The sequence below is a fragment of the Punctularia strigosozonata genome (assembly GCF_000264995.1).
Source record: "Punctularia strigosozonata HHB-11173 SS5 unplaced genomic scaffold PUNSTscaffold_2, whole genome shotgun sequence".
Taxonomy (NCBI): Eukaryota; Fungi; Basidiomycota; class Agaricomycetes; order Corticiales; family Punctulariaceae; genus Punctularia; species Punctularia strigosozonata.
The window spans coordinates 465463-478858 of NW_006767434.1; the positions used below are offsets into that span (position 1 = coordinate 465463).

Below are 13396 nucleotides of genomic sequence, written 5' to 3' on the forward strand. Positions count from 1 at the left end.
CTGCGCTCGCACGCGTCACATTCGTCTAGAGCGTCGATGACGATCACGATTGGACCTGAGATCGCGAGCTGATCTGCCGGTTCGACGATCAAGCGTCGGAACTGTTCGAGGAGGTCATCGGAAGTGATCAGAGCGGAGTCTTGAGCGATGGCGTTCGAAAGCGTGTATCTCATCTGAGGGTCGCGTTCGGACAGATCGCGGGCGATGGTAGGGATAACGGGAGTAGCACGCGTAAGTTTTTCCTTGGACCTGTCAAAGCAATAGGAGGATCCCAGGCGACGGATCTCATGGAACATGGCAGCTATCGTGTGAGCGATTGCCGACTTGCCCGTTCCCGCTGGACCAGCGAGCAAAAGCATGCGGCGAGTATCGTCCGGATCGTTGATCCAGTCGATAATAATCTGCAGAATCCGTTCACGGGTCCCGGGGAGGCATCTTTTCGAGCTGTTGAATCGGGCGCCCTCGGCACAAGCCCCCTCTAAACGCGTCATCCGGACGTCCACGGCTGAAGGCGAGCAATCATTAGCGCAGCTAACAGAAAGCCTGCGCGATCCTCACCGATCTCTTGCACGGTGTTCAACACCCTGTTGACGACAAGATCGACGTTTCGAACGACAACTTCGGTCCGGATCGTCGATCCCTCCAGAAGTCGAGACTTGAGCTCCTTGAAGTTCGCCTTGTAATCTTCGACCATTGCCGGCGCCGCTTTGGTAGGATGGACGAGGTTCTTCAAAACGTTGGACGTCATCCGTGGTACTGTCCTTGAAGTCAAGCGAGGCACATGCATGGCGTCAACGGAACGCACGGAAGTTTTTGTTCTTTGCGTAGTCTCGTATGAAGTAGCCGCACTCGGTCGTTTGCTGGGCAAGGGCTGCAAGGATCTTGGCCGCAGCTTCAACGCGATCCAGAGGCTGAGCATACTCCGTGAAGTCATATACATCCTCGAGAGTGTCGAGAAGATCGCGGACGGATCGGTCCAACTCGACTTGTCCTATGACGGTCTACACATCACGTTCGTGAAAGAACACACACAGGGAATGATACGGGGTCTCTTGCCTTCTGTACAATGGAAAGAATGCTCCACGCCATCTTCGCATACGGGTGCACCTGACACCGCGGTCAATACATGAGTCAAACGAGGAAGTGATGCCGATTTTGTGGATGCTCACCTCCGCGACCTTATCGACAAGCTCTGTAAACATCTTGACGCGGGCGAACAACGGCCCCCATCGCTCTGCCGTCGATACCAACCCTTCACCTAGTCCTGTTCTTTCGTCGGCTGCGGCGGCCCCACGTTCGGAGAATGCGCTAAATTTCATGGGAGCGATGGCCTGCCTGGCTACCTCTACGGCTTGGTGCGCGATGGCCTGCCTCGATGATAGATCGTCGACGGGTCCCGCGATAACGCCATCGGAATCCTCCTACGCGCGATGCAGGTAAGCCAGTCGCTCTGATTGTCTTGTGGATGCACTAGTACCTCTCTATCCCTTCGCAATGCGCTGGTAACCTCGGTCTGCTGATCGGCGCGAGCGCTCGCAGCGGGCTCCTGTACATGGGCGGCCTGGGTAACATTGGTCGTCAGGTTAGTCGCCGTTCATGTCCCAACCTGGAAGGTGAGACTCGCCGCCGCAGACGATGCGTTATGAATCGAGGCGCCAGAAGGAACGAGGTCGTTTGTGGGGGTGCCGGGGCGAGAAACGAGCTCCTTCATTTTCGCGCGAAATCTTTTGCGGAATCCCATGGTTATTCACGAGCGTGGTCGCTCTGGACCAGAGGAACAGATTTCACAAAGTATAGGATAGCGTGTACGACAACAAGGAAGTCAGAGAGAAGGTAAAGATGGGGGAAGGCAAGCAAGCAGGCATGAGTTGAGTCACTTCGGGTGCTTGAGCCAGAGGAACGCCGCATGGTTTCAGCAAGGCGAGAAGGGCACTGAAGATTGGAGAGGTCTAAGGATAGTTCAACTATCTTGCATAGCTCTCAGATGCGGAGATAAGATGAGGTTCGTGAGAGAGGGGATGAGCAACACTGGCGAAGTCTCAGAGTAGTACTGTACGACAGTACAATCCATAGGAGCCAGAGATACGAGGGTTGATAGGAGCGCAGTCATTCTGTATCTGTTGACCGACTCTTGAGTTGAAGAGAGCCATGGTCGTTTGGGGAGGGACCGGTTAACGTGATCCCGCTCACGAGTAGACAATTACACACGCATGCGCAATGCGAAGCAGCTCGATGATGTACCCAGAGTAAAAGCCGGGACGCGAAGGCTTGCTGTGACCAAAATGAGGAAGCCGTTCGCAGCGGCTCTCCCGGTTTACCTCCAACTTGCACCGGCTTCACCCAAGCTTCGCTGCGCCCACCCTGCAGCAATCCGGGTCGCTTTCAATTTTCCTTTCTTGCTTCCTGTCTCTGTAGCAACCCACGCATCACAGCCCTCTCGTCCCGAATGCGCCGTAGAGGTTGCAACCCGCCGTGGAGTGCCCGCGGCTACCGTCGGTCCACCGGTTGCCTCTCGACGCTACCACTTGCCTCAAGTCGGCCTACGCGAATACAACGCGTTCGAGTCCGCCACCAGAATGCTTATTCACGCGGTGATAGCTCGCGTGGACCACCCTAAACCGAGCGCTGGGTCTTTCGCCTGCCCGGCGCGGCTACATCAAAGTCCGGCTGTTGAGGCTGATGGAGCATTCGTCTTCGTTGCCAGATGGAAAGGAGTGTGCAGGGCATAGCAAGATCTTTGAAAATCGACGTGTGGGATCCGGGATATGGGGCACATCGCGTCCTCGCCCGTGGTGGGCAACTATGTACGTTCGCGCCTTTCCGTCCATTTAACGTGTTTTCAGGCTTATCCGATGCATTTACGGTGGATTTAATGCCATATACCTGAAGGTAGATGCACTCCCGAAGTTCACGTCGCAGACCACATTCCTTGGGCACGTCCCGCATCATCAAAAGCAGCTACCGTCGACCCGCGCTTTGTACACGCAATCATGCCCGTACACTGCGTTTGTGACCGTCGGCCTACCTCTTTGTACGTCAGTATTTCTTCCCTGAAAGCCTGCATCCCGCCCATCGTGTTTCGCTCACGCAGGAACCACGGAAGCTCTCGCGAACCGCGCCATACCCAAATACCGGATCGAGGAGTCCTCGGAGAGCCGCCCGTTTCAGTTTAGATCCAAAGCGGTGATGGAGCGTACTCGAGACGGCTGCTAGCAAATACCTCATCTCCCCCGCTGCCTCCCAAGATGTCGATATATCCTCCTCGTCGACGCCATAATCATACCTGATTTCACCACTGTCTAACCACCAAGCCCAGCCATGTCCGGGTACACGACGGGCCCATCATCGTCTACCACAGCTTCTCCGTCATCAGATGCGCGAGCTCCTCTGCGGCCGATGCCCTCGCGGTCTAGGCTGTCCGCCGGTCGGAGGTATCAACACAGGACGATGCCGCGCTAGCACTCCACCGCGACGCGAAGTTGCGGACCTCGCCCTTGTGCTCGTCACATTCGCCCAGAAGCATTCTTCACGATATCGTACTGTCCCGCTGACACGTTGCGCGGAGACCGACCAGGGCTCTCACCAGACAACGCAGGCAATGCTCTTCTGCAGGATCGCCCGCGCGAGCCTGCCTGGTTTGTGCACTACAACATCACCTTGACGGCAGGCACGTCGACGAGTCGGCATCTGCCCACGTCGCGAACTTCAGCATGACGCGCCGCATCGGCGAGGCAGACGAGGACGAGGAGAATGCGGTGCCGATTTCGCAGTCAAGAAACTGCAGCCATGGCGCCACCACCGCTACGCGTGTCATGAAGGAAGATCACGTTTCCTCGAGGTACCTTCCCTACGGTCGTGCGACTCAGCTCAGCAGCCCGTGATCCTAGGAGAAGCGACAGACTCGGACGTTCGTCCAGCGCTGCCCAGGCTGATGACGGCGCCACTCGATCCAGACCAGGGGACATCCGGCCTTTTATCCTTATCCCCGAGCGCCGGCGCCAGCTACCTCTTCTCTTCAGTTCGCACCAGATTCGATCACGCTCTCCCCGGCGATCGTCTATAGCCTGCGCCATTTGTATAGATCCGTCAGGCTCGTACACCATGACACGAGGTTCGAGCATGTGTTCATCAACGAACCGGACATTTGTGTCGTCGGCAATGATGTTGAGGAGGCAGTTCAAGCGAACTCTGCGAGCGACATGCAACAGCCATCACTCTCGCGGCAACGCTCTCGGCTCATGACGTCCAACCTGCTCCCGTTCTCCGTCGCGCTGCACCCTTCCCCACAGTAGGAGTCAGGATCGCTGCCGTACGCAGCACTGAGCTGCTGATCCGAACGCACGCACGCTCTATGCTGCTGCAGCACAAGACATACAATCCTACGCGCATCGTGGCTCGACTACCGTCCATGGTTGAAGATGACGGCTCTGCTTGGGTATTTTTCTCCTGTTGGACGCAAATCAGTGCACAGACCTCAACCTTGCGGACTTGTACGAGCGCCACCCGTCCATCAAAGCCGGAGCCCGTCGCGCCAGTGCCGGTTGATTCAACCGCGACGTCAACCGGCCATGGAGATGAGCAATGGTGGACGATGTTGTGCTGGACATCGGGTCGGATCTTCCCCAGTAAGCTAATGGCTCGAATCTGCTGGTACACAACTCAAGCCTCCGATAGAAGGTCGCGGCAGGATCGCGAAGCTCTTCACCTGCATCGCGCCAGATGGGACCGATGAACTCGTTTGCACCACACCCAATGTTGAGGCGGTCGCGATGGTGACTGGCAGCGCTGCAGAGGCATCTGTGGGACGCTGCGATTGCCGAGAGCCTCGGTGTTTAAAGCGGCTCAAGCTGGGCGCATTTGCCCTGGGGGAATCGAACATGTTCATCGGGACCACACTGCACGACCGCTGGGTCCTGTGTGCCTTGACGCATGGAGACGCGGGCCCTTGTACCTAGATACGGAGACTTGAAGATCGACCATGAGCAATTATATCGACAGAACGCGAAGTCGCGGACGACCAGGATATTTATTGCTCGATAAGCTGCTGTGGGTGTACAACATCCTACATGTTAAGATCGAAAGGAATCGTACATTCCGCCCCGATGGGCACCAACTAATTCTGCTTGATAACATGACTACGGCGCCGATTCCCGGGAATCAAGAGACAGACCTGATGTCTAGATCTGCTAACCTGTCCCTCGTCTCATCATCGCCGTCGCCATGTAGTGACCACTCTTGCGGGATGAGCCGGCCATGCGTAGTGCTGTATCGCACCGTGAAAAGCATCACTCGACCTTGCTCGAATTTCAGAGGATGGTGCACTCACATAGGTAGGTGTCCGTGAGGCTTCGGGTCAATGACGGGTGTACGATCGAAGATTGTCTATCTCGTGGACGAGTCGACAGCCGTGGAGGACAACGGTACGACTGACTAACGACGGGCTACGAGGACGACGATCAGCAATGATTTGCAACGAACGCGTTGCGGAACACTCACCAATGCCATTCACGAGCCGTACCGAACACCATGTATTCACACCGCTCGATGATCACCGCCTCGCCACCCTCTGCCCTGACTCGCTTCCCACCTCCTGTCAGTGCCCGAACGGCGAAGACGTTGAAGCTCTCGACGATCGTCGTCCGGCTCCCACTCCCGGGTTCTTTGCACATCGTACGAAAACCGGAGCTGAGTCGCGGGACTTCTTCCTGATGCACGCAATCCTGAATCCCCCACCGTCGTTGGCACTCGAGGAGCAGAGCGCGCCGGTGCCGAGCAGTCCATACTTTCGTCCTCGACGCATCAGCGCTGCGCACACCGGCATGCGGTCGAGCGCTCGGATTCGTCACAGGAGCCAAAGGCGACGAAGGGCGACTTGACGACATCGCGCAACTCGGGTCCTATTCAGGTGAGGATCAGTCTCGGCGAAGAAAAAGAGGAGCGGACGCGGCGAAGAAGAACCGGAACATACCTTTGAAAGGCGCCTGCGTCGTCGACAAAGCCCTAAGATCGATCCTGCCCTGATTCGGGTCGGCGTCTACCCTCGAAGATGCATAGCGGCGCGTAAATGACGACGTCGAACCAATCGTGGAAGTGATGCGACTGTAGACACGACATCAGTCTGACACAATTCTCATGCTTCGGTGAGACGGTGCGGACCTTTGAGAATAGCGCCAGTTCGCAGTGGGATGGATTACGCTGGCGTCGACCATAGACACGAGCGATCATGGGTCGTTGTGCTTCCGATGATGACGCACGCCGTCCGGAGGAGCGATTGAGGCCGGCCGAGGGGGTGTAAAGGAACGGTATGCGGAGCTTCTAGATGTGCGATACCTGGAACGAATGTATGCGCGTATGAGCGTCAACCGTGATCCGTAGATGTTATGTAGAAGAGAGAGCGGGTTCGTGCAGCAGGGATTCGTGAGCACGGGAGCGAGAGCACGAAGGTGACGAACGACGGGGAGAAGATGCGGACGCGTACGCACCTCAGTTAGCCATTCGGGAAGTCGCAGAGCATTCAAGACCCGGATAGGCAGGCCGATACAATCTTCGTAGGGTTCGTCGAGGGCGGTGATGGTGAAAAGAGGCCGAGGTAGAGTAAAGCCAAGCCAGTGCGTTCGTCGTGAAGCCGTCTACGAAGGAGCTGCATATATGCGCGCGTCAGCACGCATGAACTTCGGTGCCAAGTATACAGAGGGTGGAGACAAGGAAGGAAAACGTACCGGGGCTGGACGCGCCGGCTGTCTATACTCCTGTTGCTCATTCTGGACGGCATCATCCGTCTCTCGCAAGCTCCGTTCGACAAATGCCTGTCCGGTTCGAGGGTAGGCGTAGTCGTCGCAGTGTTCATGCCCATTCCCTAGCATATCCGAGCTCAATATCATCACTAGAATAGGCGCCTTTGGACGAAGCGTCTTCGTGTCCAGAGAGCGAGTCGCCATGTCGGTGGACTATGCTGAGGGCGATGTAGTATTGGCGGATGCGTGGGAGGCGAGATAGCGGCGATGATGGTGCCATGACGCTGATGTTGTGGACGGAGTGGTTTGAGGAGGAGGCGGGCTGGAGGGCGACAAGGCGAGGTGCACGTGTTCGTAGACGGACTGCATCGCGTCCGGGCTTGGCTTTCGTAGCGTAACTTGACTTCGGTGAAGGAGAGGAGAGCGTAAGTACGTCGTTCCCAGGCGATAGGTATGTAGATGAGGCTGCTAGTCTGGGACGGCCCTACGATGGCGACGCGTGCGGGAGTCCCGAAGTCGATGTGTTCTTGGACTCTGGAGGTGCGCTGGACCGAGCAGGAGGGGCATCTGACCAGCTTGAAGCCAGAGCGAGCGGATCAAGACTTCGGTGCTCGACTGCATGGCACAACACCAGGTGAGCGAACGGACGTCATCAACTCGCGCAAACTCGAACACTCACGCTACATCAGACATGTAACGTTAGCCATCGACCATTCCTCGGGCCCGTCCTTGTTCCCATATCGCCCAGCGCGAGTCTTCAGTTTGATCGACGTACTATCTTGGGGTGCGACGGTGGCAGAGAGAGAACGGATCGCGCGTCACTTCACTCTCTCTTCCTTGTTCCTACGACATTTCCAGTTGCGGCGTACTCGCCTTCGTACTCGCAGATCTACACTCGCCTGACAATATAATTCTATCTCTGCTTGTTTTCTCACCTCTCACTCCTTTGTCGCGTGCCTGAAACTCGCCGGAACAGCGCCCCTAGGGCGTCTATGGGACCACTCGCAAAAGCCCCGGCCCGCGCGAAATCATCAAGCTCGGAATTCCATCTGCATGCTCAATCGCATCGTGTCGTTTACGGGCGCAACTGCCGAAGCTCCGCTTGTATACTGCTCACCCAGCGGGGTCTCCGGCGTCAGGGTCCCGCGAGAGATATGAGAGGGGCCGATGAAGGCCTGCACCAGTTTCGTGTCGGACGATCGACGTTACCTCGTCTGAAGGCCGAGAAGGTATGCGCAAATAACGATGTGCGCTCTGCTGAGGCACGCAGATCATAACGGGTGGGGCCCCAGATGCTTTCCTTCGCGTTCATCCCGTCCGCTGCTTCGTGTCCTCATACACAAGCAGCCCTCAAACAGGCACTCGATGTGCTGAGGCGATCCATCTGGATGCGCAACGGGCGAGCGAAACCCCCTTCGACCGGGACCGCTGGCGACTCCGTGCATCAAGAACGACCATTCCGGTCCGTGCTGTACGCACGCCGTCAACGCTTTCTTTGTATGTTATACACCGTTCTTTTCCCTCCGAGCAGTAGCGCACGCCGCTTGTTCTGTATGACTCATCCATCTTCATGACGAAAACCCCGCCTTACCCCGCAAACCGACCTATACACCCTACATCACACCTGCGGGGTCCACGACCCGACCGAATGCAGCGCAGGCACGAAACATGGTGAATGACCTCTTGCGGGACCTCATAATGTTCAACGCGACTATCGGTTTCAAAATCGGCGCCAGCGGAACGCCAGAGCAGCTCGTTGCGAATGTAAGGAAAGGCTGAGATATGGCGGGAGCGATGTGGGTGTGCGATGATCTCATTCGTCTAAGATCAAACGGAGTACTGATAAGTAATCTGCGGGCAGGGTGGTCGCATCTGCTCGCGGAGGATTGTCATTGGGACGGTAAGCATTGCTTGGCGGTCACGGCGCGTTGCAAACCCGAGCGGGGCTCGCCGTCCTATAGACGGGACCGGGGTCACAGCTGCGCGCACACAGACGTTCGCCCACTTTCGCCACGGACGTGGCCAAATGCTTCGTCACGGAGGCAGCCATGCACACGGCTTCGGTACGCACCTGCTCCCCTCGTTTATCCTATCCCCTGTTTACCGGAGGGCCGTTTTCAATCAGGCCATCGTCTCATCTCACCGTCGCCTCCACGCCCACTGAAAACGAAATATTCCACGCAGTCGGACACAGCAAAGCACGCCTTGTGCGGCTCCGCACCGGCCTCGTCAACGGCGATACCTCACCTTCCCAGACACAACTCCCTGTCTACGAAAGCAATCTCAAGGCGAAGGCAACCTCTCGGGGCGAGCACGCGATCGGACGTTTCGACGCGAGTTGTGCGCGTATATGCGAGTGGTGACGGGTGGGTAAGGCGGGTAACATGGGGAGCATGTACGATCGTCGTTGGGCCCGAGGACTACATCAGCAAACATGTTGTACAACAAGTAATTACTGTCAGATTTCGATGCCTAGGACCATTCTCATCGCCTTGTCTCTCCAGCTAATGACACTATATGCGCTAAACACAAAGTCTGTCCATACCGCGGCGTCGCTACTCACGTCAACCATATTCGAGAACTCGGCGGCCCTGAAAGGTGACCAACAACAAGATACCTCCACTCACGATACCTAGCGAACCATGCGCCGGCTCACTCAGGATGTGCCCTCCTCGTAGCACTCGGCCCACTTCTCGCCGTGAGCAAAGCTGCTCAGATCCAGCGTGGTCACCCCATCCCAAGGTATCCTGATCCGCCTGTTCGGTGGCATGAACAGCATTTCGCGATTTTGAACCGGTGCCCAGATCAGGCGCTGATCGTCAGGTCCCATGAGCCAGCCGTCGTCCTTCAGCGTGAACGATTGGTCGATTTGGAACCGTGACATTTGTTCAGCGCCAGGGACTATGAGCTGAATGTCGGCGAGAGCGTGATCCTTGTTCGGCGAGAACGATGCGGACTGCGGTTGGATTGAGACAACGCAATCGTCTACTACGCCGGACAGCCAGTGTGAGTGAGATCAAGTGAAACGTTGAAGTGACGCACCCCGTAGTCCCTCGACATCGTCAGCCTGCCCTGGCGAGGCATCCCAGAACCGTATAGTGCTGTCTCGACTGCAAGATACGATACATTTGCCATCCGGTGAAAATGCCACTGTCTCGACCGCACTTGTGTGACCCCGGAATGGCTCGCGAATCGGCTTCCCAGTGACTGCGTCCCAAACGCGAACTGTACCATCATCTCCGCCCGAGGCCACGCAGCGTCCGTTTGGCGAGAAAGCGACGGAGTAAACCGACTTGTCATCGCCACGCCAAGGACCGCAGATCGTCTGTCCCGTAGCAGAGTCCCAGATCCGAATGACGCCAGCGCGGTCACCGGACACGAGAGAAGCGCCATCGGGCGAAAAGGCAACGCAGTATACCGAATCGGTGTGCCCCTCCAATGGCGCGCATACAGTCTGACCTGTCTCGATGTCCCATAGACGTATTCTCTTGTCCCATGCGCCCGATGCGATGCGCTTCCCATCTGGTGAGAATGCAAGGGATGCAACGTAAGAAGTGTGATCGAGAGGTTCCTGCGAACGCTCCCCGGTGGAGATGTCCCATACGTGTATAATCCTTCCTGAGTGTGACAATGCGATGTATCTCCCGTCCGGAGAGATTGCTGCCAATATTAAGTAACCGTATCCCCATATCGGAACCTCGAACTGGCGAGTCTGTTGACCGGTGGAGACTTCCCACACGCGAACGTTGCTATCCTTCGACCACGACAAGACGCGGTGTCTATCGGGTAAGAACGCAACGTAGCGTAAGTCGGCGGTGTGTTCCGGCCAGTGCTGCCCTTGAACAGGCATTCCCGTCGAGACATCCCACACAGAAATGTCTTTCTTGTGCCAAGTGACAATACACTGCCCATCCGGCGAAACAGCCATATCGCCGCCCAGGCCAGCGTGTCTTCTGACAATGTCCTTCTCAGTGCGTCGGGTTGAAGCATTCCACACGCGCACAGTCCTGTCGTTTGATCCGGAGACGATGTACTGGCCGTCTCCCGAGAATGTCACAGAATTCACCACGTTGAGGTGACCATGGAAAGTCGTGCAGAGGGCCTGTTCTATCGTGTCCCAGAGATGAATGACACCGTCTCCAGAACCGTATACAACGAACTTGCTGTCCGGGGAGATCGCCAATGCTGTGACATCGCTATTGTGGCCCCAAAGAGGGGACCCGATAGGCTGGCCAGACTCGGCATCCCACAGCTGCACGGAGCTCTCATCACCCGAAGCAATCCATTTTCCATCCTGTGAGAATGTGACAGAGGATACTAAGGATGGATGGCCGTGCAATGGCTCGTGCACGAGTGTTCCTGTGGTGGTATCCCATAAGCAAATCATTCCGTCTGTTGAACGTGAGACCACCCAGTTGGAGTCAGGCAAGAAAGCCACGGAACGGACCCGGTTTGTATGTCCCTGGAGTGGTGGATGGACAAGCTTTTCAGACTGCACATCCCAAATACAGACCGTCTGGTCATCCGAGCCCGACACAATCTGCTTGCCATCACGAGAGAAAGCGACCGTGCAAACCGAACCCGTTTGCCCTCTGAGCGTGTGGATATGCTGCCCTGCTTTGGTATTCCAAACCTGAATCGTGCCGCGGTACAACCCCACCACTATGAAGTCCCGCTCTGAGGAGAAGGCGGCAGACCAGACATCACCATATGTAACACAGCGCACAGGTCGACGAGCCAGTTGTCCGGTCGCTGCATCCCTAACATGTATAATGCAGCATAATGATCTGAGCGAGACAAAGAAGATGTGTCTTCCATCGCCGGAGAATTCCGCGCAGGGGACGTTGTCATTGCCGTCCATGGTACATTCTAAGGCGGGCCATTTCGATGATCCACCGCACACCACCGCAGCTCTTCTGGGAAGCTTTGATTCGTACAGCTGGTGCACTTGTGACCTCATCGGTGCAAAAGGTATGGCTGAGAGATAAATGTGGGGAGCAGAAGATCCGATCATCACCCCAAAAGCTCGGAGGAATTTCAGGAAGTCCTCAATGATTGAGACCGTTTCCAGTCCTTCCGGAGTGTCCTAAGGGCAGGACATGTATGTGAGCCGCATGCGACAGATGTAACCGACGAAAAGACCTGCCTGAGGAGTCCACTGTTTGAGCTTCAGGAGCGCCGATGCGCAGGTAGGAACAGATCCAAGAAGACTGAGGAGCTCGAGCCGGAACAGGAACTTGTCTTTCAGCAGGTGCTCTGCCAACTGCATCAGGCCAGAGCCGTATGGAGTCTTCTTAAGATGATCAGCCCAGTAGTGAGTGGAATAAACCAAACTCGACGTGATCATTTTGCGTAGACGATCGTGTAAATCAAGATAGTCCATGTTGAGACGATAGGATGTCTCGAGTCCGCACATGTTGATGTGCAACTGCTCGCTCAACAGAAGACGTAGGGTCCCACGCGCGAATTGTAGATGCTCCTCCTTCCCTGGCTTGACGACGAATTCATGGCTGCGTTTGGGATCTAGAATGAAGTCTCGAAACGACGTATGCAGAGGGCGCACGACGACGTCCGAGCCATCGGTACCAGACAGGAGCGATCCCATGCCCGAAAGTACCCCTTCCAGCATATCAGGATCCAGGTCTGCCTGTCCACTCACAATATCCTGCAAGGCCGAGATGGACAGCGGTTCTATCGCCGTCATGAGGAGACTCATCACACGATGGAAATTCTCCATGACCTCGGAGTGAGTGGAAGAGAAGGTGGTTCGAAGGACTTCCAAGTACAGCGTATCAAGTTGGCTATTAGCGGTGCGTTTGCCATCGGATGGTACAACAAGTGTCATCCGTTGTTTGATGGTCAACGGGGGAGTTTTTGCGGTCAGGAAGCGACATGCTGTCGCAGCCCACTGAAAGAGTCCCTCGGCGGCGCGGACGAGATCGGCGCATATGGTATCGACATCACGCACTTTTGAGAGGGATGACAATTGTCCACGGACATACAGCTGTATGTCGTCCTCGTTGGCGGTCGTCCCCAGCACGTCATTCATTGATCGAGCATGAACAAGAGGCGCGTCCCGAATCACGTCCATGATGTCGGGCTCTGGCCTACAGGTGACGAGGATGCGAAAGTTGCGCGGGAGGGCATCCTCTGCTTCCTGACTCTGCAAAATTGATAAGAGACCGCTGCGTGCATACGAGTCACATTCGTCCAAGGCGTCGATGACGATGACAATCGGCCCAGAGATCGCGAGCTGTGACGCAGGCTCTACGATGAAGCGCCGAAACTGCTCGCGAAGATCGTTCGATGTGGCAAGGGCGGAGTCCCGGGCGATGACCCGCGAAAGTTGAATTCGAATCTGAGGCTCACGCTCGGATAGGTCGCGGGCGATGGTGGCGAAAACGGGGATAGCGCGAGTAAGCTCGCTGTTGGACCTGTCAAAGCAATACGAGGATCCCAAGCGAAGCATATCGTAGAACATGGCTGCTATGGTATGAGCGATCGCCGACTTACCCGACCCCGCCGGCCCATAGAGCAGAAACACGCGACGAGCGTCAAGCGGATCGTTGATCCAGTCGGCTATAATCTGAAGAATTGTCCGACGAGTCCCTGGAAGGCATCTCTTGTCTCTGTTAAAACCCGNGAACCTCTGGCGCAGGCTT

At 56.3% G+C, this 13396-nt stretch overlaps 3 protein-coding genes across 3 annotated transcripts; all 3 read right to left on the reverse strand.

Moving 5' to 3' along the window:
• Positions 1 to 14: 14 nt before the first annotated feature.
• Positions 15 to 491, reverse strand: PUNSTDRAFT_60533 (uncharacterized protein; the record flags this gene model as incomplete). Its single annotated transcript, XM_007379759.1, has 1 exon — positions 15 to 491. A coding segment is annotated over one exon (477 nt), but the record flags the coding sequence as incomplete, so codon positions are not given.
• Positions 492 to 6000: 5509 nt separating this feature from the next.
• Positions 6001 to 6938, reverse strand: PUNSTDRAFT_130521 (uncharacterized protein; the record flags this gene model as incomplete). Its single annotated transcript, XM_007379760.1, has 4 exons — positions 6001 to 6099; positions 6157 to 6315; positions 6483 to 6629; positions 6720 to 6938. 4 exons carry the CDS (start codon positions 6936 to 6938, stop codon positions 6001 to 6003), a joined length of 624 nt encoding a protein of 207 aa, XP_007379822.1.
• Positions 6939 to 9750: 2812 nt separating this feature from the next.
• On the reverse strand, positions 9751 to 13371 carry PUNSTDRAFT_60796 (WD40 repeat-like protein; the record flags this gene model as incomplete). Its single annotated transcript, XM_007379761.1, has 5 exons — positions 9751 to 10059; positions 10114 to 10305; positions 10693 to 11196; positions 11578 to 11807; positions 11877 to 13371. Coding segments are annotated over 5 exons (2730 nt in total), but the record flags the coding sequence as incomplete, so codon positions are not given.
• Between the last annotated feature and the right edge of the window lie 25 nt (positions 13372 to 13396).